At 39.4% G+C, this 27,732-nt stretch overlaps 1 protein-coding gene across 3 annotated transcripts in view; it reads right to left on the reverse strand.

The window, feature by feature from the left end:
- The window catches only part of nrp2b (neuropilin 2b), an 89,154-nt gene extending 72,749 nt beyond the window's left edge, over nucleotides 1–16,405 (reverse strand). For 2 of the 3 annotated variants that reach the window (XM_052142591.1, XM_052142593.1), the window contains exons 1-2: nucleotides 15,681–16,405; nucleotides 5,992–6,166 (exon numbers count right to left, since the gene is read on the reverse strand). In XM_052142591.1, coding sequence (XP_051998551.1) covers nucleotides 5,992–6,166; nucleotides 15,681–15,753 — 248 coding nt within the window. In that variant the 5' untranslated portion in view covers nucleotides 15,754–16,405. The remainder of the gene's footprint in view (nucleotides 1–5,991; nucleotides 6,167–15,680) is intronic. The other variant, XM_052142592.1, reaches the window with a different exon arrangement.
- Nucleotides 16,406–27,732: the final 11,327 nt, after the last annotated feature.

A 27,732-nucleotide genomic window follows, 5' to 3' on the forward strand; every position in this document is an offset into this window, starting at 1 on the left:
GGCCAATGTGAAATTGGCAGACAGAATTTGCATGTTACGCCCCCAGACATACGGGAATAAAGGGCAGCAGGCGTGCATCTGTCAATCAGATTTTTTCTTTGGAGCCGAGCGGTTGTACAACAGCAAAGCTGAGTTCACCACTGTTCCACTCACCTCTACTGGCGAGAAGCACCGCTGTTGGATCTACGGCGCGTTTCCAGCTGGCGTTCTCTCTCTCTCCATGCTGTGCAGTCCACGCCCCTGGGCACTTCTACAGCGCTTTCATTGCCTAAAAGAGAGTTTTCCTGCTAAAACAGTTTATTTTCTCTAAAAAAAGTTTGAGTTTTCCACTCATAAAAGAGCAATACACAGCAGGCATTAAACCTCCTTTTCAGGACGTGTCTTTTTCAAGATGCCCTTACGCCTCTGTGTAGTTCCTGGATGCGGTCAATATCTCTCCAAGACCAACGGCCACAGACGTTGCCTCGTCTGCCTGGGCAGCGATTACACTGAGGCAGCGTTCGTGGATGGATCATGTACTCACTGCGAGAACATGACCATGGCAGCATTGCGGTCGCGGTTCTCCTTTCTCAAGGTAAATGCCACTTCAGCCGCCCCTGCATCGCTCCTTCTTCCCAAGGAATTGAGGATGACCAGGCTGGCGATGAAGGCGATTTGGGGATGACGACAGGCTCGGTTTCGCCAGGTAAATCCCCAGGAACCCTCCGTCCCCCACCACGCTCGCTCGCTTCCGTCTGAGCTCGGGATGAGTGCGGCCTGCCTCACAGCCAGCTGGCATTCTACCTTGAGCCCCCGGAATTAGATGATGAAATCGCCACTGCATCGGAGAGTGTCCAGGTGTCTGAAACGGAGGACTCGACTGGGCTGCCGCTTTAGGCCAGCCCGCCCAGTCTGAGACTGACGCGCAGACAGCCGACATGCTTGCCCGTGCTGCCGTGAGCGTGGGCTTGTACTGGAACCCTCCGTCCTCCCCACAGCCTTCGCGGCTTGACGTCTGATACCTCGGCTCCGGGAGGTGCTCCCAGCCACGCCCCCCGGTACTATTCTTCCCGGAAGTGCATGACGAGCTGACGCGGTCGTGGAGAGCACCTTATACTGCCCAGAACCGACCCCTCCGCTCGTACACTCTCACTACCCTGGATGGCAGGGTGGCCCACGGGTACATGGAGGTCCCCCAGGTGGACAGAGCAGTTGAGATCCACCCATGTCCTGAGAATGCTGCCACCGCGAGACCGCCTGGTACTCCCCTCCAGAGCCTGTAGGATAATGTCATCGCTGACCTCGAAAGCCTACAGCGCCACCGGACAGGTCGCCTCTGCCCTGCATGCCATGGCTCTCCTGCAAGTCCATCCCTCCAGCTGAGATGAAGAAGTATTTCTACAGCCCTTACTTCATCGTACCCAAAAAAGGTGGCGGGTTGCGACCAATCTTGGACAGGCCTTGCACAAACTCCCATTCAAAATGCTCACACAGAAATAGATTCTTACCTGCGTTCGACAGCTAGATTGGTTTGCGGCAGTAGACCTGAAGGACGCGTACTTCCACATCTCCATCTTACCTTGACACCGACCCTTCCTATGGTTCGCATTCGACGGCCAGACATATCAGTACTAGGTCCTCCCCTTCGGCCTGTCCATGTCCCCTCGTGTCCTCATGAAGGTCACAGAGGCAGCCCTTGCCTCGCTACAGGAAGTGGGCATCCGCATACTCAACTACCTTGACAACTGGCTCATTCTGGCTCACTCTTGAGAGTTACTATGTGCCGGGCTATGTGCCCAAGGTTCCTACAACCCGCGGCTGTGGCTCCCATGCCAGTCATATAGCACCTGTTCCCCCCTCAGGGGTGCTAGGAACCTAAGGTCTGTGTATGACATCTCTTTTGGGGGCGTTGGGGAGGGTTACGTGCAGCCGATACTGTTGCCTCTAGCACGCAGCAGCCTGCTTGCACCAGTCTCAGCAGTTCACGTAACACAGACTAGTATGTGGCTTTTTTGAATGAGACCCCTTGTGTCACTTCATTCAATACAACGTCGAGTGAGTGACAGAAGGGGAACGTCATGGTTACTGTTGTAACCTTCGTTCCCTGCCTCCCTCCTGCCACAGCACTAGACCTACCACTGTAAACGGCCGTGCCTTATTCTCAGCTCCTCGGCGCAAAAACCTGACTGACAGAAGCACGCCCGCTTCCCTTTATACCCGTATGTCTGGGGGCGGAACATGCAAATTCCGTCTACCAATTTCACATCGGCCTTTTCTCTAGTTCAGAGGTATGTGAGGCTCCCAATCAAGACCCCTTGTGTCTTCTCTCCTTCCCTCCTCACTTCATTCGACACAACGTCTCGTTCCCTCCCTCAGGGAATGGAGGTTACAACAGTAACCATGACGATTATGTCCATCGCACAAAGACTTTGTTGTAACACCTCTACAGCATGGCATCATAACAGTTTTCTCTGTTGAAGCTAATGGGAGAAGCAGACCTCTAAACTAGAGAATGGCTGCTTTGTTTCCACGTGTTAATGAATAGATCATTTTACGACTTGTTTATTAAAGCCATGTTTGTGTTTACATTGCAATAACAATTAAGATGTGTGCTGGGCCACAAAAAGAACTCAATTCTCCAAACTTTGTTCTTAATTCATCAGCCTGGCCAAGGAACAAAAACAATAATTACTTTAGAAACAGCATGGAACCATCCAGGGAGTTTAAAGAAACATGAATTGTAGAGCTTGATAATTATTTTTACATTTTAGCCAAGAAGACTCAAGTTTTCTTGTCTTGCATTGTGTTGACCAGACTGACATATAATTAGTCTATTTGTGAAGTGTTGCTTCCGTAAAGAAATATTTTACTGTCTCGGTAAAATCATAGGCTGTAAATAAACATGCTTAACCTTTATGTGGTTGAAATTGTCACAGGGCTTCAGAGACAGAGAGATAAAATCTGAGCACAGGGTCAAAGTGGTGATCAGCTGAGCCTATATAGCTGTAGTCAATCATATCAGCATACTTGCCAGAGGCTTACAACTCAATTTTAACCTAGTTCTGCTCTCTGCCCCAAACAACATCCTCCAATTAAAGGCAGTTATGATTAGAGGTAGACAGATATATCGGTTTCACGAGTAATCTGTGCCAATAGTTGCATTTTTCTCTTTGTGATCCATGGAAGAAAGAAAAGAAAGTTAGTTATATGGATTTGGAACAACACTGAGGGTGTGTACATGACGATATAATTTATATTTTTGGGTAAACTTTGGGTTGCATTGCTTTATTTCCAAATATTCCACAGTTGTTACTGTGTCTGTATCCTTAACTTTCTATCGTGTCCTGCAGCGGAATTGAGCTCTTATGTAAAACTCTGGGATTCCCCCAGTCTATGAGCACAAATATGCAAAGGGACAGTCGATAGTTTGCATTGGTGTGTATAAATGGGTATAGTTTATAGTGTATGTGCTTTTCAAAATGTACTCCCAGAAATGTTTTGGCTTCTGTTTTGACTTGTGCAAAATATGCACGCATATGCAAATTCTTCAAAAACCTATAAAAACGCCACTTTACACTTTACGCCTTTACATGGCCACATAAGAAACATTCTTCAGGAGAAACCTGGGTGTGTTAATATGCTTTCTCTTAATCCTTTAAACAGCATAAGGAAATCAGCGTTCTTGTTTACATGATGTTTCAGAACACTGCTTACTGTAAAAATCCTGGAATAAACAGTTTTCTTAAGTGACTGTCAACGAGGTCACTGCAACAATATAACAACACCCTGGCATTATGGCCCACATTTTCTTCAAAAACTTTTAAAATACTGCATCAAGTTCTAACGTTTGTAACAGTTCAGCAGATGAGAGGTTAAAAAAGAGACTGTTTTTAGTCTCAGATCTGGTTGTGTAAACATGAGAACAACTGGTGAAACTGTCCACTTTCCTCCTTTCTAAATCGAGCAATGTGTCTGATTCAATATGGAGTTCTGTCTACTAATGGATGTGCAATGAAATCCCCTGTGAGAGGAAAGCACGGAAATGATGTGTGATGTAATGGAACGTGCAGCATCTTCTGTCAATCAAGCACAAGCGAGAGAGACGAAAATAACAACAGTACTATTCTGTGCACAAACCACTAAGGAGTAAGCAAAGTGGTGCAATGAAACATCACAGACCTTCTTGTCTCTCTCTTTTCATCTCTCTCTCTCTCTTTGACTGTCTGTTGCCATGCTCGCTGGAAGTGCTCCGAGAAGAGATTTTCAACAAAAGATTCTAAAAAATTAATGCTCAAATTCCAACAAAGAAATGTCAAAAGCCATTCCATAAATCTCTCTTTAAAAACACTTCTATGTATAATTAATATATCTAAAATTTTAATAAATGCCAAAAGGACAAATGGCAATATTCAGTGAGAAGAGTGAGAGAGTTTGAAGTGGCAGGTTGTGACAGGCTTTGTGGCTCTGCCGAGAAGGGTTTCTAAAACATGACTCATGAATGTCATTACTAGTGAGTGCTGATTCCCACAACTTTGTCCCACTTTACGAAACAAATCCACCCAAACAGTGAAAATAAAGCAAAACTTCAGTGGCTCTCTTTCGTATTGTACTTCAAAACTGTATGTACCAGGTTCCATGCATTTCTTGACCAAGTTCGATGCATTTCCGCTGCTGTCCAATAGAGGGGGGAATCAGCACAGCTGCCGGTGAAACCCAAGCTGTGAGCTCAAGCCTGCAAATTTTCATTATTCCCAGAAATGTGTGTCAAAGCTTTGCTTATTGGATATTTAATTAAAATGAAAAGCATGTTTGTAATCTTGAATCTAGAGCCAGACTCAGCAGGGCATTATGGGAAGACTTCAATAATCACAAGGCAAAAGACTGGAAACGTCAGTGGCCTTTTCCAAATCAACTATTTTCTAAAAGCACTACAGTTATGGCTCATGTTATGAAACAGAATTAATAAAAAAAATAATTAATTGAAAAAAGAAAAAGAACTTGATTGCCACTTTGCCCTGGGTGCATGAAACATAGCCTTATCAGAGCAAATAATTTGCTGTTCTCCTTCATTTTCCATTTGCTATGATGTCTGGGACATTCTATTTAAATAAATATCAAGAACTGTTTAAGAGGAACTTTTAATCACCTTTAATGTATTGTACTGACACATTCTTATTTCTATTTTAAAATTTTTTGGGTGGGGGGGGGTCCTAATTATCTTACCTAACACATTTATTGAAACTAACATGAAAAACAAAACTTTTTTTTTACGGTCTGGCTGTAAATGAAGAACAAACATGACCTCAAACCCTCAAATAATAGGTTTTTATTAACTATACTTTAAAAATAAAAACATACAAGGTTATTACTTATTAAAATGGGTCATTGTTTATGAAACACGAGGAAAAGCATTTAGATCTGCTACAGTCAGTATCTTTGACAATATCAACCCACATAAGAGACAATTTAAACAGTTTGTATTAATTCATTTGATAGAATAAGACTCGATAAAATGCCCTCACCTAAATGTTGCTGGTTCATGTTTTGGTGAAGAGTGTAACTGAACTATTGCCAGACAAGCTTAAACATGCGCGCTCATTTGGAAGTGGACCACGGATCACTTGATGACCACCGATGCTGTTGCACGTGTCAAGTGTTGTTAAACTCACCACTGAGTTTTGTGCAGAGAGGGCTCGGATATTTACCGCCGTGATTTTATCAAATTAATTTGGAAGCTCAGATAAAAGTGATTGGCTGGCCACATCGCATCACTGCCTACATTAAATGTAGACATTACATTGTACCAGGAGACTATGAGAAGTGTCATTGAGAAGTCAGTACGCTGTAGACAAAATTAGAGAAGTGCAGGTACTAAGTACCACTGTGAACCACCCCACTTCAAACACTGGGTATAACATACCCAACATATGCACTTATGACTACTGTGTGATCACCATGAGTTATTACAATGTTATTACAGCTATTTTCAGCAAATAAAGATTCTCTGCTCACCTGCAGTCAAGTTTCTCAAGTTCAAAGTGGGGGTTGAAATTTAGGACGATACGTTGGGATGGTTCAGGCGCCGTGATCACCCATCTGCAGTTCTGGTGGGGTGGATACTCCAGTGGGTAACCGGGTGTGGTGATGTACCCTGCATCATTAGCATCCAAATGTCCACCACATGCCTCTGTGGAGATGAGAAGGGAAAGGGTGAGATGCAAGATTTGTGATTCAACTGTACGGTAAAAAGTAGTTATATGCCAGGTATTCCCTTAAGAAGCTATTTGTACCTGACCTGACCCTTAAAAATGGCTTTTGGTAAGTGTAACCTGATAAATTCAGGTTGATTCAGTCATAGTACATAATAATGTGACTTGAATAAATTAGTGTATATTTTTTAGGTTACATTTTCTACCAAAATGACTGGTCATTGTCCAATTGACTGAATACACTTGAATCAATGTGATACAAATTATTCTAATTGATTTAAAATAAACTGCTGACTTCAACCAGTCAATAAGCTAAAAAGCTTTGTTCAGTGTCTCTTTGTTTAACTCAAATGAACAGAAACTGGCAATTAAACAATATGCTTTGTGTCCAGTGTCAAATATGACTGTCCCAGCAGCCACAATTAATCACAGGCAACATCTAGCATACAACTGTATCACTCTCAAACAATCTGCAAACATTAGGACACAATTTTCAATACTATCAGCCACTCTTCAAAATAACCACTCTATCACACAGAGCAAACTATTCTGTGACAGGAAGTGTGTCTGCATGAGGTGAAAGGTCAACCCAATGATGTGAGGAGTTCAGTGATCAGCCACAACGATGCCTATTTGTGTGGATAAAACAAACAGATAGTGCACTCTTTCGCTCTCTTCCTGAACAAGCGCTCGGCTCCCACAGCTCAAATAATTGATATGGCTCTCATTCGTTATTGCTCTGATCATAGTATTGAGGCATATCTGTTTAACGTCTGCTAGAGCATTATGGTGTCAGCGAGTACTGAATGCACGTGTACATGGAGAAGCAGGTTATGAATGATTAAGTTACAGAGGCACTGAATGATTCAGATCAGATGCTGTGTAGCAACTATGCAAAACTTAAGGTGTGCTACAAATTCCTTAAAGCCAAGCAACTCAAATGACTTTATAAAATTGGTCACATTTTGTTCTAGAACTCGACGGTTAGAGTAAATCAACAATGTGGCATGCGCATGAACACATGCTAACTCAAAAGTTTTGTGCTGCTGTTACTTGAAATTCATAACATTTACTCCGCAATCGACATGCACGGAGCTGATGTTCCAAAGTCACACATAGTGGTCCGGTGGGGATGCTGGGAAGCAGTTCAGAGGAAGAGAGAGCTTTGATTGACAGTTTGAGGTCTGTGGCTGGTTTCCACAGATCATTCTGTGAACAATTACAACTCATCTGCATTGCACACTCGATCTTTCACTCATTCACTCACTTCATCACTGACTCTCACCGTTGGTGGATGTGGTTGCTTGCAACCTCTTCATACCTTTAACCCTTAAATACATGGGTGTTTTGCCAAAAACTATTACATAACTCAGGTCTTTAGCGACCCGGCACGTATATCTATCACAAATGGATCTACAAAATGTCAAGACAATGAACAGTTTTAAAAAAAAAATTAAAAAAATTTGAAGATAATACAATAGAATATTCTGTTATATTTTACTGTATATTTTATTTTTCATATTTTATAGAGATGATGCAACAAATGAGAATGGGATTTATTACTTCCATACTGAAATTGTATGAGATACAACAGGCTGGAAAACATATTAAGATACACATAACTAACATATATGCATTTTATCAGGCATATATTGAGTCTAAATAGACAACAGAATTTCAGTAGTACACCCAAATGACAATAGTCATATCGTAATTTCCATATGTTGTACTTGTTATAGTTTACTTCCACGTTTCTTCTTTGTCAAATAGTAATGTCAAATATAAATAAAATAAATCACTGAAACAACAGTGCCACTTTGAGGAGTCGAATAGCATGCATTATATATACAGTATGTGTATTGTCTTGTAATGAACAATGACATGATCTTTCATGAGAGTAAACGTATATAGATATGAAATAATCATATCAATCATAATATGATTTATGGAAACACAATATATTATGCAATTCCCAATTATATTACAGATATACCAAAGATATTACATATCTTGGGTGACTAATGACCCTATACACTTTTGATAATTAATAAGTTACAATAAATATATTTTTGGCAATTTTGGCTTATTTATTTAAAAAAATATATTGTACACTATTCGTAACAGAAATGTTGCGGAATGCTAAAGAGTTGGGGGCACATCTCCAAGAAATGGATGAGGTCCTGGGTCACTAGAGACCCGAGGTATGCATTTAAGGTTGAAGCAAAAATGCATCATGTTTTGAGTTTAATTAAGTATTTAATTAACTCAAATTTTAAGCAGAATGTTTGCTTCAGTCACTATTCACTTTCATTGTATCTTTTTTCCATAAAATCAAAGTTATGGGTAACTGAAGCCAACATTCTTGGGTGCAGTTCCCAAAAGCATCGTTTGTCAACTATGGTCGCAAGTTCCATTGTTACCAACATAGTTCAACAGTTTTCGAGCTTTCGCAAACAGCATCTCAAAGTTGTGTGGTTGGAACTACACCTGTGGTTAGAAGTATAGTCCCTTGTTAATTTGCTGTGTGAACATCATTTAACATAGCTGAGGCTTCTATGTCTTCCATTCTGTCAAGACTTAGTGACCACATTTTTGCAGAAAGTGGCGTTCTGAAATGTCGCATAATGTAAAAGCGAGTGCAGCCTTTTAAGGGAATAAAGGATGCTAAGAGAAAGCGCTTTATCACACAGATTCTGTCAGAGAACACAGCTTTTATGTGTATATGTTAATACATAAGTGGTGTTAATATGTTAATATGTTTTGGCATTATAAGTGCGCATGTGCATATGCTCAAGTGTGTCGGGGAACACTGAAGTGTAATATAGAGGGAAACCCATCTACTGCAGCGTAATGAATCTATCACTTTACAAAGTGCATGGTGCCTTCATGTCTTCAGCAGCTTTCTCACATTAAATGGATTTCTGGTGTAGGCTAAGTGTAAATGAGCTATTATAATTAAATATTTTGGAAGTTATAACTCCACCCCCTGAGTAACGTCATTAACGACAGCTCAAACAACAACATGAGGGTGAGTAAATTATGACAATTTTTAAGTAAAGTGAACTATCCCTTTAAGATCATTCTGCTCACTGCAACTAAACCTGGAAAAAAGCAAACACCTTTTCTCGCTCTAACATGGTTTCTTGTCAAATATTGAACAGGGGAATGACACCAGCTGCTTGCAACGCAATAGAATTTCAAGTGTTGACATTTGGAAAGCTATTATGACAACAGAGGTGTGCACATTGCTGTATTGGATTTAAAACCCAGCTGGTCTCCACTTATATGCAGCCAACAACAGAACAAAAGACCCACTTTGGGAAATGATAACAAATCAACTTTTCAAGTATCACAAAATATGAAAAAAATTATGCAATCCCACCTCAAATGACAAATTTCGTTCTGAACTGCCAAACAACAGCTGCATTCAGGGTTTGTCTATGGGCTGTTTTATATGTCACTATACAACACTAAAACACTTCCTGGAGACTGCAACTGGACAACCACACCATCTCAACACGTTCTCATATGCTCTAGGCCGGTTCGTTTGTGTATGCGTGTTCATGCAGAAAGGGGAGGAGGGTCGACAGGCTGATGGGTCTCATTAGGAGGTGTTCTTCCTCTCTGGGCCTCCATAGAACCGGTCAGTGAGTGCAGAGATTAATTTCTGCCCTAAGCAGAGAGAGGAGTAAGGGAGAGGGAGATACTGCAGCAGTGTTGTGTTGTGTTCTGTTGTGTTGTGTACAGTGGCCTCATGAATTATTGTGTCTGTGCAGCTAAAGGAGTCTATCCATCTACTGTCTCTGCCACATGCTATCACAGCAGTACGCAGCCCTGGTGACTGGGCCAGAGTCAACCACCAGTGCGCGCGTGTGTGTGTGTGTGATTTGCTATCCTGCAAATAAAGATGAAAGTTACATCCACTTGTTGGGAAACAGAAAGGATGCATATGTTTTGTTAAAAGATTAGCTAAGCATTATGAACTAACACCAAATAAGTATATTTAAAAATTAACATTTACCAAGATTAATAAATGCTGTACATTTATTGGGCCTCATTCATGATGTTTTTGTTTAAATCATTCATAAAGCTCTGACGTGAATTCTCGGATTCATGAAAGTTTTCGTATACTCAAAACATTAATAAGAAAACAAAATCAATGAGTGAAATTAACTTTAAAAAAATTTAGAAAAAAAAAAAAGATTTGTTTTTTAAACTTATTTAGAAACGTTCCTTTGCTGCTTGCATTATTCTTTTCAAAGTATCGTTTTTCCAGCAGAATTGCTTGACATGGGGTGAAAGATTCACAGAAAGACGTTAAAAATTAACACCCTCTAATGTGACTGGTTGGACAGTTTATTTTTTATATGAGCTCTAAAATTTAGGTTTCATAATTTAATATAGGCATTGAATAGTGTTCAGTATGGTATGCAAGTATGGTCAATGCTAATGTTGTTAAACACATAAATAAACACATCGCAGGCAGATGCGTACACAATACAATAGAAAAAATGTAAAAAGCCAGCACACTGTCATTTATAGCTTGAAAATCTGTAATCTGCATTTCAGTCAAAAATCTTCTTCAGGCATTCTATTTATTTATTTATGTTCATAAATAAATCTCCTTTTCTCCCAATTTAGAATGCCCAATTCCCACTACTTAGTAGGTCCTCATGGTGGCGTGGTTACTCACCTCAATTCGACAGTCAATCCACACATCTTATCAAGTGGCTCGTTGTGCATGACACTGTGGAGGCTCACAGCATGGGAGGCTCATGCTACTCTCTGTAATCCACACACAATTTACCACATGCCCCATTGAGAGCGAGAACCCATAATTGCGACCACGAGGAGGTTACCTCATGTGACTCTAACCTCCCTAGCAACTGGGCCAATTTGGTTGCTTAGGAGACCTGCTCGAGTCACTCAGCACACCCTGGATTCGAACTATTAAAACCAGGGGTGGTAGTCAGCGTCAATACCCTCTGAGCCCCCCGCTTCAGGCATTCTATTAATTTCTCTGAAGAAGGTTAATGGTGGTGGGCATCCTCCTCCCGACATGAACTGAAAATGTTTTACACTCATGTCAAACCATATTTATTGACTTCTTGAACTGTTTATTTCACAAAAGAGCATCTGATGACAGCAAAAACATGCAATTTACTGTAAGTCCTCACTTTCTTTGAGACGCTGTTGTGCTTGCTATATCAATATTTTAAGATGTGAATGCAGTTCATTCATATAATCTATTTCATTACTGTTCCACATAGCGAGTCTGGTGCCTTCCTTATATGGCGTTTTCATGGCCGTTTATTATAATAGTGAATGAACGTGCACACGCCCCCTACTTACGAATTTTTGGAATTCACTAACATAACACATGCTTTACTAACAAATCTGGGGAGTGCAAAGCTTTGTGAATCTGGTGGAAAGTTTTCAAGAAGGTCCATTTTATGTGTAAATTACTTCGAATTGACTAAAGTTTAATGAACGAGGCTCATTGTTCATTGTTAGTTCATGACACCTAATGCATTAACTTATAGAAATGTATTTTAAAAAAAATATTCTGGACTATTCTGGCTATTCCAGTTATTCTGGAGTTTTTCACAGACCTTTTAAATTTGGATTGGGAAGATTGAAGAGTGATAAGCTGTCCAAAGTTGCAGTAGGACTGGAGTGTTGGCTCACTGAAGAAGCTCTAAGCCTGTGATATCACGGCCCATGCTAATGCAGAACCTCACACAGCTCAATAGAAAATGAATTTACTTTTGCCAATAGAACTCTTTCGATTAACAAAATCAAATCTTGCCTGACCCAATCAATAACTTTGATTGTAGCACAGGTCAATACTCTCTTCCATCCTCACTTAGCTTAAGACTCAGAACTCAAACACTCACAACTCCGCACAACCCTACAGTTAGCTTGCTGAGTAAACAAAACAGCAGCCACAGATCTCTGTCTGTCAGAGCTTCTGGTGTCGGCACACTCGGTTTGTCAACTCGAACAACCTCACGCCTCTTTTGTCTTCTCCTCTTTTCAGATGAAAGACACCTCTCCCCACCTCACTTCCTGCAGGATTGAGGATGCTGCCAGTAGGAAAGGCCTGCTGCCGGCCCCCTCGCTTCAGGACCATAAGTAACTGTAAACGGTGCTGAACAGGTGGTTGGGGGAATAAGAATGGAGCTGCATTATTCATGGTTTTCTTGCTTGTTTTGAATTTCATCTCGATAGCACTGTTTCAGCACATTTTCCAGTGCCCGCCATACAAGAGTGAGTGAATGTGTGCCTGCACATTTTCTGGCGTGAATACAAATATCTGACCTTCTTCTGGCTGATTTACAGGCCCATTTTCTGCTGAGAGAGTGCTAATATTACCCATTACAAGAGATGGAAAAAGGACAAAAACAGTGCAACCGAGTGAGCAGTCATGATAACAAGCTGCAGTCATTTACATAATGACCGTTGTTTGTAGAGATTCTGTGCATTTATCTAATTCAAATTGATTATAAGTTGCAATAACATATGTGATTCTAATTGGCCTGTCACTCACACCAAGTATTTTTTTTCTGATGTTCAATGTTTTAGTGAGTTGCTTTGCCAATATGGAGACACATTCTGCACAGGGCATGGGAATTCATTTAATCTGAAGATATTACTCAGCAGGCATGGAATGCATTGCCCTGGTCTAATATTTAGTGTTTGTCCTGATAAAAAAGAGGGTTGTGATACACCAAGTACCTCTCTCTCTCTCTCTCTCTCTACACACACACACACACACACACACACACACACACACACACAAAGAAGAGGTTGCCAAAACAACACTTCTGCCTTTCATCAGTGTCATCAGAAAAGGCTCAGAGGAGGTGCTGCTGGACGAAACTTAACTCTACACACAACCACACACATAGACACATATAAGGAACGGATCTAACAGACGTCAGCAAGGTGACTCACATTAAGAGCTAAATGAACACCTTAAAGGGAACCAATTGCTTATAAAACTAAAGATGTTCGCATGGAAAATGAAACAAGCTTGAGGCCAACAAACAGCAGAAAACAAACATGACAAATGGGCTTAGCAGGGATGCAATGTAACTTTAAAGAGATACTATTCACTCTGTACGCCACGGAAAACAACCAGTTCCAGGATAGAAATTCTCTCATATTCCCAAAGAAACTCAACACAACACCGCTATCAACAGATTTCACAGCGGATACCCATTGAGTCTGTATAGGTAGCTGTACTTTCTCTGAAGCGTGTTGATGGTTGGAGATGCAGGTGGTCAGGTGTCTGCACAGCTGCATTAACATGTAATCAATCACTGCATTCTGTGCAGGTGGCCAAAACTTTGCCAACAACATGCTGTCTGCGCTAGCACCAATGGGCACACCAGGAAAAAAACGGAATACCATGTGAACGTGCTCTTTTCAGGCTCAGAAATGTGGATTTAGACTCATCCGCACCCTAGTATCTAATTTTCTGAGTGAACATCCGCTGATGAATAGCTGATATTTCACCACAGTGATGAGACACTTAGAGCTCTACCATTCTGTTTTATTACCCCCCCATAGGGGTTTTCTATCTGACTACCTAGTCTAGTGTGTACTTCATCAGCTGCTGTCCCAGCAGTAGATGTTAAAGCCATTCTCTCTCTCTCTCTCTCCCTCTCTCCCTCTCTCTTAACCATTCATCCATCTGATTCAGTAGGTCTGGAGCTTAACTGGACTAATTAAGGCACTGCTGTGGTCTCAGAAAGATAGCTGGGCTTTTAGAAGTACCCCTGTGGAGAACTCCTTCTTGGATCAGGTGCAGATCACCATGAAGATCTGTTGTGTCTGGCAGCAGTGCCTGCCATTTAACTGGAAAATAAAGCTCACTCTAGTCCAAAATAATTTAAGTAGAGAAAAAATTATGTTCCAAGAGCAAAAAATAAATACATAAATTTATAAATTTATAAATTTAAACAAAAACAAAATACTGTAACTTCCTTAAGTGTTCAGACGTGAAATTTAAAGGAGAATGTTTCACACTTTATATTACTGGTTTTACTGTGTATTTGAACAAAGTAAAAATACTGAGTAACAGCCTATGAACAACTTAATAGATTATGTCATTATTTTACGAAGAGTGTGTAAGTGCAATGCAATTACACACGTTCCTCTTGTAATCTAGTAACACGTTATATGTATACCTTAGAGGCTGTAAGATAAAAGGTATAAATGGTATATATATATATATATATATATATATATATATATATATATATATATATATATATATATATATATATATATATATATATATATTATATAGTTTAAATTATATTATAGAAATTTATATATAAATGTACTTACTATATAGCTAATAAACCAGGTTACTTATGTCAGTCTTGGTTGGTCTCGCAGTTCTCTGGTGGAAACAGTAAATACCATTCCAATCTTTAGCTGTATATTGATGTAAAGATGTACCAAGACAGAAAAGCATTCCGCGTAGATATTCTGTTTTAACAATCGAGAAACACCAGAAAGCTGGCAAAAAAATAATAAAAAAGCCAACTAAAGGCTAAGTAATTATTATCATGCATACACATGTAACCGTGCAAACATACTTAGGCTAGTTTTTGTATGTAGCCTACTGATATATTTGTTAATTTTAGATTGTATTTGTGCTGATATTCTTTATGAGTCTCTGGAGGTGCCATCGTCTTCCCGTGGCTGCGCAAATACAGTCGTCAAGATAAAGTAACCATGACACGGGAACACTAAAATACGGGGAAAACACCAGTAAATGACGGGTTATGACCTCTGTATGATAAAATATTTCAGTAAATTATACAATTTATAAACAAAAATAACTGATATTTCATTTAGAATAAAAACGTCCCTCTCATGGCAAAATTGTCAGTGTCAATCTACTGCGTAATTTAGGCTACTCCGGAGAGTGTATTACTATTTATGTGCACGTTTGTGGGGAAATATCCTAACAATGACTGGAGCGCATTACCTACCTCATTAAATATGGATATAAGAGCGTAAAAAGGGTGCTGTGGAGTCCAGTATGAAGCGCGGCGTCTGTCTGAGCTCATGCCGAGCGCGTGTCACCTCCAGCGGGATGAGACTGGCTGTGCGCGCGGTGAGCTTTTACACATAACTAGACTAAACTCTGTTTGAACCATTTATATGAGCCTATTTTGGTGGTAATTGTATCCGTTTGGTTTTGTTCTTTTTAATTCTGCCTTTTTTAATTCTGCCTTCTTATTTTTGAGTTTGCTGCTGAAATTCTAAAGAACGACACCTGAATAAAACGATTACATTTATACACAAAAAAGAACATACATCAGTAATACTGTCTCTGTGTCTAGGGCAATATCAATGGGTGCAATTGACAAAAGTGTACATATTTTTTTTAAAGTGAGAGAGAGAGAGAGAGAGAGAGAGAGAGAGAGAGAGAGAGAGAGAGAACAAATGGCAAAAACAACAAAAACTTACCTTCTTCCCCATAAACTAAAGCCGATAAACACAAGACAAGTAAAGATCCACTGAGCTTTTTGAATAAATCCATATTTCCTGGGTGAATATTCACCCAGTGCGTGTAGTGGAAATAGTGAGCGCTTTAAGTTCTTCTGGGGCTGTTCTTGTCCACTAATGTATCCACTGAGAGCAGCTCGTGTCTTGAGTCTGATAACAGTATCTTCTGTTTGGCGACCTGCCTGCTTTCTCGATACGCTTCAAATGTTGGATGTTTACTTGGCTGTTTAACGTCTCCGAAACATAGTGGCTATCATATCCTAAACAAAAGCAACAGCAACGGGGGGAAAAAAAAATCAACAACAACAACTGGATAAAACTAAATAACTTTTTCTTTATAAGCAAGAGTTCGGACAAAAAACATATTTCTGAGGGCGCATAACCTCTGGTTTGATTTCCTCGAGCTCGAGCTGCGCGTGGAGTGAGTGAGCGGGGCTCGCGCCTTCAAATCCAAGCGTTTTCCCGTTCTCTTCCCACAAGAATCCACTACCAGACAATATATGTCGCATGGGAAACCTTACCCACTGCGATAAACTGTCAGAAAAAGGCAGTTCGGATCAGATCTTCCGTGAAGTGAATAATTGAAATCTTGTAATATATCCTCCGCGCGCTGTCTCTGCGCTGCTCCTTTGGCACTGCGCGTCTGTGCGTTTGAGCCCTGAGTCTCCAGCAGCATGTGGATGTAATAGCATTAAGGACGGGTGCAGCTATCGCATTACAGTCAGCACCTCGGCCCGCCTCTCCAGTCTCTGATTAAAGACGAGCCACTCGCTTTAGACCCGGAGTTACACTATAAAAAGGCGAGGGAGAGAAACAGAGCGCCCACAGCCACACGGGCACTTCAAACGGTCGTGGCTGTGTGAAACCACAATCTGGTTTCGAGAGTTTCTTGAAAGTGGTGAACGATGTATGCCGATTATAACAATGCTATAGATATAGCGATAGCATAAGAAAACCACAGAGGGAAATTGTTGTAATTATGGTAATTAAGTATGAGCTGCTATTATGTTGATTCTTTGATACAAGATTGATGTTAGAAACTGAAACATTTGTGATGCCCTTCAGTTGACTTTAGGCTAAAAACTGAAAATGCTAAGTTGAGCCAGGCATAAGATAAGGCAATGTGCATGGTAATGTGTGGCTGAAGTTGAATTAATGCATGAAACGTTTTTGATACAAGGCAAGGGTGTAAGGGGCAAACACAGAGCAAAAATACAAAAAGCTGAAACAATCAAATTGGTAAATGTACTAAGACAATGAACATTAGACTGAAATGGGGGGTGGGGTGGGGGGGTCTCATGACTGATGCACTGCTGAAAAATACCCAAACAACCATATGAAATATAAAATTACAACAGAAAGCAGAAGTTTGAGGTAGGAGATGTTGTGGAATAGAGAAGGAAAGCAGATTTTGTGGAAAGCACTGTCCCCTCTGGCTTTGCCTATACACAAGTATACATATGAAACACATATGAAGACATGACAGAAATGAGACATTAAGGTACAGCAAGGTACATGAGGGTTATATGGTTTAGAGAGGACATAGCTGTGGGCTTAACCTCAACAACCACACTGCACACATCAAAGCTTCAACAATCACATACGGAACCCAAACTCCAAGCTATATTGTTGTGAATAGATCTCTTCTGATCCACCCAACATAGGGCCAATAAGGACATCACTCTCCCTTTAACTACAGTGCCCTTAATGGCACAGAATTACCCTGCAAGAGCCCGAAAATAAACTTCTCCCTCTTCAACCATCAACTGGCAGGCTCTCTGCACACACTCTACACTGTGACAGAAGGCAGTTGGGGAAGTTTTTCTTTGCCTTGATGCCTTGTCAGTTTCAGGTCATGTTTTATTGAAGTCAGATGATTAGTCATGTGCTGTGTCATGCAAAAATTTTTATGCAGAGAATCATATCAGGGAAATGGGAGCTGCAAAAAATATTTGCTTTCAAAACACTGGACTTTTCTACATCAAGTCAATGAGAAGTTTCACAGATCAGCCTGGCAACACCACAATAACAGCCCGCATGCTCTTATCCCTCTGAGCGTAGCCTACTGACTCCATCTCTCAGCTCTAGAGACCACTGCACTTTTTGACCTGGGACTTTTTCCTGTCAACAGAAATACTTGATAAAGGTCGGTGTGCTACACTGTCTTCAGACCATTCATGCAGTTTCACCTATCACGCCTGAGGTTCGAGTAGTGAGGACTGGTCTTGGATCAGTGCAAAATGACGGCTTCTTTTTAAAGTGTTGACAAGCCTGGCCTGTGCTGTCTATATACACCTCGACACAAAGCAGACCTGCGATCATCCATCTTATTGGCTAATGGCAGGCTGAGCATGAAGAGACCTCAGTAGAATAGTTGGAGCCTCTGTGTGGTGGTGGGGCTATCTGCACTCTCAGCCTCACGGGGGGAATGTGTTGAGTGTATGTGTGTGTGTGAGCGCTGAGGTTCCTGATGGGAGGAAAGTCCCTGCTGCGGTCCCAGTAGTGGCTCTACTTCATCTTCCATAAGCCGTTTGAGCTGCTCGAGCCAAAAAGCATCCAATGCTGACACATCTGCCTGTTTACAGCTACTACTGCTGCCTTTTACTACTGGACATATTACACAGATTAACACCCAGATCCAATTACCTTTGCTAAGCAAGGCCCTGGAGCTAAATAGTATACCACAGCTGGAATGGGCAACTGCTCACTGCCCGAAGTGGGGCAGACAGTTTTGGATGATGTACAAGCCTGGAGTAGAACTCGATTGGAACCAGGATATAAAGGATATATGCCATGGATATAAGCATAGACATACAGCAGTTATCAGTGTTTACATGGAAGATGAATAGCGAATGAGATAGTGTCCCTGCTCTTCCTCTAAACTCTTTTCAACAAAGGTTCACGCATTTTGTAGAGAAAGACCACATGCTCACTAATGGCAAGTCATCATTGAGGACATTCATTCCAAAAAACAAGATAAATCCTTACTTTGCATTAGTCACTTTTTATAAAAAGTACTCTACGCAAATATGAGAACACAGGTGCTTGTCTCAGACCGCAATTCATAACACAGCACAAGTACATGCTGCAATCTTAAAAGAGTACTTCGACCAAAAATGAAAATATTCTCATCGTTGTGTGTAAATTGCATGATGGTAAGTAAATGAGAGAATTTTAATTACGGGGGGGGACTTTTCATTTTACGTTGCAATAAAGGCCGCTATAGCAGACATTAGTGTGAACTGTCCACTTCTACAATGAGTTTTCTTTTTTAGGTCAACTACTGTACTGGCGGAGCAACAGTTTGAAGTGTAAGGAAGTTAAAGTCAATATACTCATAGCAACTTACCTAAATAATAACACATTCCGTTTAAAGGCACAGCCTTTTAAAGGGAACTCTATCACCCTTGAGTACTGATGTTATTTACCTCCACAGTAATGTAAGACTGCACGTTTGGCACATTCAACTGAACCACGAGTACTATGAAATCTTGCATATATGGTCTAATGGCCTAATGTAACACATACACACACATGCAAAAATGATTTTCTGTTCCTCAGAGAAAAGGTAAGTTAAGTTCACTGAGGAGACCTATGAGGGAGACTAACAATGTGTATGTTATATCAACAGTACATGTGTATATATATATATTAGTGTATATATATTAGTGGCTCTCTAAAGAGGAGCTTGGCTCAGCTGAAACACAGCTTTGCCCATTTATTTGGGACATCAACCTGTCCCCATGTTCAGGCAACCCTTTGAGTTATTTCTGCTTCTCCATTTCACCAACTGCCCACACACACAAACATCCAAACACAGTAATCACATCTATCCTCTCTGATCTGCCTGTTTGTGTACAGAAGTTGTGCTGTGTGCAGTAAACCCAGATCTAAACGCAGTAGATCTTAGGCCCAGTTGTCTGCAGGAGCGGGCATTTATTCTCTATTTACTGCTGTGTGTCAGCTGTGGCCGCCTCTGGCGTGATTATCACTGCAGGTTGAAATGTTGTTCCGGGGTTCATACAGAAGAATAGTGGTGGAGGAAACTGTGCTTCTCATTATCCACAAAGCCATCCAACTCCCATAAGGCCTTTTCGTCTCCATACGCTCACATTCATTTAAACTAGCCTGAAGATACACCTACTAACCAGCAGAGAATATGAGGCCATTGGATGTTTTGGCCCTTGCTAATAATGTAACCTTGTAAATGAGTGCAGAATTTAATTGGTCTCAGAATATTACTTAATCAGATGCTCACATTGCGTTTTAATGTCACAGGTGTCGCAAGTGATCATCACTGATGTTACTGATGCAATTATTCTGAGCCTTATCAGAATGAATGAAATAATGAAACTCAAAAGCATCATCATTAACAGAGGACCTGCGTATTCCCACAAACGTCCTTATGTGAATTTTGGAGTCCTTAGGACTTGATGCAGTTCACCTTTAAACCATGAGGGGGCAGGTGTCTGCCAAAGTAGACAGATGAAAGCATTGCTGGATCATGGAACACACAAGAAAATTAAAGCTTATTGATCAAACAGTCACATTAAACATTAAAGATTAGGTTTATGCTTAATCAAAAGCATATAACTACAGGGTGGCAGTGTGTAGAATTCACTAAGGCAGAATTTCATCCAATAAGGGGCTGAATTTACTCAAATCACTGTGGACTGCAAAGACATCTTTATTAAATAACAATATTATATCTAAACTTGACGATTCACGATGAGAAATGATATGCAGTCGTCTCTAATTATCTTCACAATAGCTCATTTCTCAGTGTGTTGTTCACCCCCTCCAGGTTACAGTATTAACTGGCCTGCTGTAAACAGAGTTTCCTCTTCTTTGATTTGGGATTTCATTTTGCAATCAGTGCATATACCCATCTCTCATTTATATGACATAAACTGCAGGCAGTTACTTGTATGGGACTGAATGAGCTGTCAAATAACAGGGAAAGTGCCCAGGGTGCATTAACTCTCTGGAGCACATAAATAATTGTTGTGTACCACTTGATCTTAGTTTTAATTACATAACTTCAAAACACTAGTATCTCAGAACCATAAACCATTATTGAAATCCCTGGGGTGAGCTCCCCCATTGCCTGTAACTGCTGTAATGTAATCCCCACATCTTAAACACTGACCATTGAAAAGTTTGGGGGTCACAGGCCAGGGTTTCTAACACTGATAAGGCAGTCTGTGGAATCCCATGAAGCTGATTGGGATCTAAGCAAGCATGGAGACCAGAGAATGTGAAGGAATACTGATCAAACACTGAAGCCTCCTCCTTATCAATCTTGTTCATTCCTTAGTGTGGTCTCCTATAGCGCTTCTTATCTGTAACTCACCATGACTGACATATTTAGTCCACATCTTTCTCATCCATTCTCTGAGTTTTCCGTCTTTTTCTCTAATTACGGATTTGGAACTAACATGCTTGGCTGTGTTCAGGTCTTTCAAATGTTTACTGTAAATATGGCCAGCAAGAACCCAGCAGGGACAACAAATAGGTGTTTGCCCTCAGTGAAGAATGTCTTCAGGCTTTTCCCACATTCACCCCATCTGTGTCTTTTTAGAATCAGAATTCAGAATCGTCCCTTACATGCATAAGCAGAGGGATAGTTCACCGCCCAAAGAATACAATTCTGAAAAAGAAAAAAAAAAGACAGGATGTACATGCTGGTCCTTTCTGCGAAAACTGAATGGTGACCAAAGCCTGTCAAGCTCCAAAAATGATAAAAGAGCAGCATAAAAGTAGTTCATACCCACCATAGGGCTTGGTATTACTACACATTTCCCGATTCAATTACGATACACAAACACTCGATACCATTTGATTCTGATTTCAATTCGATATCAATTCATATCACATTTAAGTTATAATGTCCCTTATGCTTACATATGAAATAAATTATATCCCATCTAATACTGTTAATTATACAGGGACCTCCATACTAGGTACATTATGAAAATATTAATTTGACTAATTATATTTTATAAATTATTTCATCATTTTGGTGACATTTTGGCTTTTTAAAAAATGAAGAATATATTTATTTATATATTCAGCTTCAGTGTGTCAGTGGGTAATATAAATGTTAGACTCCCAAACGTTACTTTTGCAAATAGAAAAGATTAGACAAGAAGAACAAGGAGCCCTGCGACAGATGTCATGGCCCCCACAGAGCCCCCCCACAGAACATTGTGTCTGTCTGAGATTACATATAGAGACAGAAGTAATTGAGACAGCCAAAATAGAACTGTGGTGAATTCTACAAGAAGCTTGTAGCCTAACAAACAAGAAAAAGTGTCCAGGTGTACCTATAGGAGAATGGGTGCGGTTTTAAAGTGAATATTGATTTAGCTTTTTTATGTTTGCTGAAATATGCTTTGTATGACATTAAATAATAAATGAAAACTATTTATGTCAGTATTTTTAAAGACATGCTAACTTTTGCACAGTACGGACATTGACTTATTGAACACTTGCTAAAACGGTACTGCCTAGTTAAGAAAAAGATTTATGTAAAGAGCATCTGTAGATAAGCACATGTTAACGGGAGAGGAGTTGAAAGAATTTCTCTCATCTGTGCTATGCATGAATAGAACAAATGGGCCACGTAGATCTCGTCTTTGGACACACGCATTCAGGGGGGACTGGGAAGAGAAATCTGCCCTGGATTTTTACATAGAAACCTGCCCAAAAGTTGTTGAGGGGGGGTGGAGGTATGTCACTGGCCCAAAAGTTAGTTGTTTAGCAGGGGGGTGGGGGGGTTGAGGGTGGCTGGCCCTCTTCAGCATATTGTGGTGCAATTTTGCATCCCTCTTCAGCCACATAATGTGGTGGCCCATTTCAGCGTACCGCTGCCCGTTCTGCCCCATTTCACAGCCGGCACACCGGAAAAGTCTCCCTCTGGGCAGTCCACCCCTTCACGCATTACACGGAACAGCTTTTACACTCAACATGAAGTGAAAGGATCTCGCTGCTGAACACTTCACCAATTTAATAAACAATTACTGGTGAGCGAATTCTAAACATTTACCAGCCAGTTGCCAAATATATACATTTTAGTCGCATAGTGCGAATTTTGGTTGCAAATACGAGTTATTTCCTCTCATTGTAGTAGAGGGTTGCGCATAGAGTAAAAGATCAATCTTGGGATTTAAGAGTCGATATCGAGATCTTGACCTGTCATATCTTAATATACACGAATGAGATTTGAAAGCAATGGTGATGAAGAATATCAGTGAGAAATGTATTAATTATTGACCTGTTCCTAAAACAGAGCTATCGAATGTCTTCAAAAAACTTGGAATATAGCGCAAGAGTTGTATGGGCAACTTTTTTGGTACTTTATGGTGTTTTTAGTTCTTTTTGGAGCTTCACAGCCCATGATCCCATTCACTTTCATTGTATAGACAAGAGCAGTGTCAACATTCTGCTCAACATCTACTTTTGTGTTCCAAGAAAGTAATTCATACAGGTATGACATGAGGGTGAATATAGGATGACAGAATGCTCATTTTGAGTTAAACTTTAAATAATTCTTAGCAGAGGGAAAGAACACAGTTTGGAGACATAAATACAATGACCCCAGATTGTTGATTAGCAATATTTATGGTTTAGCCTTCTGTAGAAGAAGGGAGGGGAATCTGCCTGGTTCTAAATGCTTCATTTGTTTAACAATATGGAAAGTCAGTGATTTGCCAAGGCTGAAGCTCATTGGGCAGAAACAGCCTTGACAGCAAAGTCTTATTTCACAACCTACATAAGTGCAGTAGAAACAGAGTGCTTTGATATCAGCACTTCTGCAATATATTCTTTGAGTTATGAGTATAAATGAGGGGAGTTGATGATTGTGCGTTACTGTTTGAGATTAATATTTGCTGCATTACCCCAGGCAAAGCAAGCTTGCAAATCTGTATTTTCCTTGCAATCGTAAACATTTGATTAATCAAAAGTAAACACATACTGTAGAATAGTGCAGTATCAACTGAGATAGTCATCATACAATTATGTAATAAATGGAATGTCATATGAATGCACTGAATATTTTTGAGCGATGCAGTGAGGACATTTCTGCTGTGTGTTCACTGCATGCAATCAAAGTGAGTTGCCATTTGGGTAATTAATTTGAGTAATGAAACCAGAAATTCAAACATCTGCATTTTTCTCCTGTTAGGTCATTTTTCTCTGCATCAATGAGACAGTAAAATTAAATATAATTGAAACACATGGAGTTTTACCTTGTTCTGTGTCCCAAGTCTTTCATCACTGAGTGTTTGATAAATTATAAAACAGATTGCCAATTGTAACAGTCACATAAAATGACAATAAATTCATTGTTTTTTAGACACTTTCACTGCAAAAGCTGGGAAGACTCACCAAAATAACTGAAACTAGCACTTTTTTTTATTTTCTTTAGAGCTTAAGGCTTCTACAGGTCTTGTATTCATTCTAGAGATCTTAAACTCTCAATGACAATGAGGCAACAGAAGATAGTGAATGATAAAAGGACACTTTAAAGTAATGAATCACTAAACGCATTGTTTAAATTGAGCAGGGTGCAACTGCTCTCTGAGCATACACCAAAATGGATAAAGAGAGGAAGAGGAAAAGATAGGGAAATGTTTTAAGATAAATACGCTGATTGATTTTTAATTTTTTTTTAAATAGATATATTACATAAAGTCAAAGTTAGTAAAGTAACTTAAAGATTCTCAATGTTCATCAAAGTTTTCAATTTTTTTAGATTAATTAATAAAGTTAGGGTACAATGAGACTAAAGGCCCCCCGGGGGTGAAAGGCCCATTTTCTCCTAAATACCTGTTTGTCCAAATGCAATACAAAAGTTCCTGATCCATGATTGTACTGCATGCAATGACAAAAGGTTGCATTTGAGGTCATTATCTTGCAACATCATTAGCATTTGCATATAGTGACATACAGTAATTCTCATGATTTTTAATCAAAACAAACTTCTTTTACTATTTCTTTTTATACAAATTATATTGCTCTATCAATCTTTAATAAAATGAAAAAACAATTTCATTCATCATACATTTTGGGACAATTTTGGGGCGGGTTTGGGTGGTTTACGAGGACATTGTAACCTAAAAAGAAATAGTAGTTGCAAAGGTATAATGCTAAAAATGTGGTTTATGAGAACATTTATAGTGTCCCCATAATTCAAATAATCCAAAAAATATATAATAAACATTATAAAAATGCAAAATGAAAAAATGCATAAAGTTTTTTGTGAGGGGTAGGGTTAGGGGATATAATCTATAGTTCGTACAGTATAAAAATCATTCTGTCTATGGAGAGTTCTCATAATGACAGTTACACCATCATGCGTGTGTTCGTGCATGTGTGTATTTTTGGGACAGAGTATTTTGATGGGTAATGGGCTAAGGTAAATGAGGGGGGATTCTGGGAAAGCAGCAGATGTTGACCCTCTTGTCTCAGTCTTAGTGTGTCGGTGTGACTCTTCTCAATCAATTAGGTTGAGTTAATCAGTCACTCATATCAGATGCTCAGTGAACCATCTTACTGACACTCCAATGCCAAATTAAATCTGAGGGCCACACGAAACCCATCCATCCATCATCCACCCGCAAGCACACACGCACACACGCACACACACACACACACACACACACACTTTTTTTAATGTCTTTGTGGGGACTCTCCAAAGTCTTCCATGCATTTTATGGATTTTATATCAGAACTAATGATAAATTCTATCCCTAACCCTACCCCTAAGCCTAACCTTCACAGAAACCTTTTTAAATTTTTAAAAAAATATTTTGTATTTTTAATAAGCCATTTCCCTCATGTGGACTGCTGGCTGGGCCCCACAAGGTAGGTGATCTCAGGTTTTACTATCCTTGTGGGGACATTTGGTACCCACAATGCAGTATAAACATGTACACACACACACACACACGCAATACAAATCCAGTAGTCCCAGGTAGTGAAATGAAAAAAACTGAAGGAAAAAAAAGATGAACATATGTAGACAGTGGGAGTAAGTTGTGAAATTTTAAATTACACCAAGCTATAGAAAGTCAGATTGTTTTCATCAAATTGTTTATTATGTTTCCATGAGTGTTGGTTATTCATGTTTTTGAGAGTTTCCCACATTACATCAGAAATGAGCATTATTAATTCTGATTCAATGTAATGGCTAGCATCATCCAGTCACTGCCAACCATGTAAAATAAAATTAAACATCATAAATTCTGAATCAATGTGCTGATTACTATTGCCACATGTCTGCCAAACATGTTGAGTGATCCAAACATCATCTGCAGACTGAAACTGAAACTGAGAGGAAATTTGGATTGAATGCACCAAGCTACATAGAGGGTTAGGATGCTCCCTTGCTCCCTGTTTAGTGAATGACTTAACCTCTAGTGTGCTGTCTGTCTGCACTGGTCTCAAAACAGTTTAAAATTAACTCCTTATAAATCCTCTGAAAGCAAAAATGTTCAGCTTTTGGATAAACCCATTGATTCTTAATGTGATAATGCACCGTAAATATAGGATTTCTCATGAGAACAATTCTCTAAAGTTCACATTAGTGTACATTGTGTTTAAAAGTGTGGCGTTTCACAATACATCACTCATATTTAAAAAATGGCTGAATCATCGGATGAATCTATAGACTCTTAAAATTCAAATGTAACCCTTTACTGACAGCACAGAGTCTCTTGAACTGCGATTAGTCTGTATAAATGAATTTAAATAATGCATTGTGTAAGGTGAAGCCAAAATAAAAAGTCCACTCTTGTGTGCGTGGGATTACACGAGGCTATAGCACACATGATCAGTGGTGTAGTAGTGTCTGAAGCGGTAGGCATACTGTGAATTTATGGATCCCGGTCTCTAAAATGTATCTTTTTACATTTATATACACAGTACTTATGTATAATGTGTAAGAAATATATATATATATATATATATATATATATATATATATATATATATATATATATATATATATATATATTTTTTTTCCATTAAAAAAATACATTTATAAAAAATATGACTGTTGTAATTACAGTCCCACATGAACTTACAAAATGCATATCAGGGAAAGTTTCGGTGCTGTACAGTACACTACTAAGAAACATGGTATGGTAACTTGATGTTAAATATGCATTTAAATTAATAGGTGCCATTAATGTTCCTTTCTTTAGGCTACTATGAAAATTGTTAATACTTTAGAATTACTCTAATTAATAAACTAAAACATACATAATACGCAATAAACTGTTAAACATTGTATAGATAATATGAGTGTAGTTATGTTCACCTTAACACGTTATCTTGTATTACCATATATAGCCTACATAAGAATGAATGGTTATTTGTTTTATTTGTGTACTATAATTTGCTTTTCTCTGAAATTATTTTCCTACATAGAAAGATAAATTTAAATGTTTTGAAATCACGAGAAAAAGGCACCACCGACAGCAATAAAAGAAAAAGAAAAAAAAAGACATTTGATATAATTATGGGACACAAGGGCATTCAAAACTAGCAGGGATGCAATAACATGCAGTAAAAGGTTTAACTGCATAAGCTACATTTAAATTTATAAATTTACATATATATAATATATAATATTTATTTACATTTAGCAGGAAAATACATTTACAGCGCAAATTATGTTTACCCCAGGGATGCTTGTGCATCAGCATTAGACGCTTGGAAATGTCCCGCCCCTCACTGAAACGGAAAATACGATTGTTTAGCAAATATCCAGTCGCGTATGAAATTAACGTTCTGAATGGTGGATCAGCTTAGTCCGACTGTCTGTCTTGCCCATGCCATAACTCCCGCCTCCCACAGCTCTGTGCGTATTTAGTTAGAAGCTCTGTACACTTACAAATAATAATACTAATGATTATTATTATAAAAATATAATATATATATAGTCATTCAAGTTGCAATATGTTTTTTATGTAATATTCACCTTTAGTTTTTTTCCCAATGTGTG

This window comes from Xyrauchen texanus, chromosome 14, assembly GCF_025860055.1.
Source record: "Xyrauchen texanus isolate HMW12.3.18 chromosome 14, RBS_HiC_50CHRs, whole genome shotgun sequence".
NCBI lineage: Eukaryota > Metazoa > Chordata > Actinopteri > Cypriniformes > Catostomidae > Xyrauchen > Xyrauchen texanus.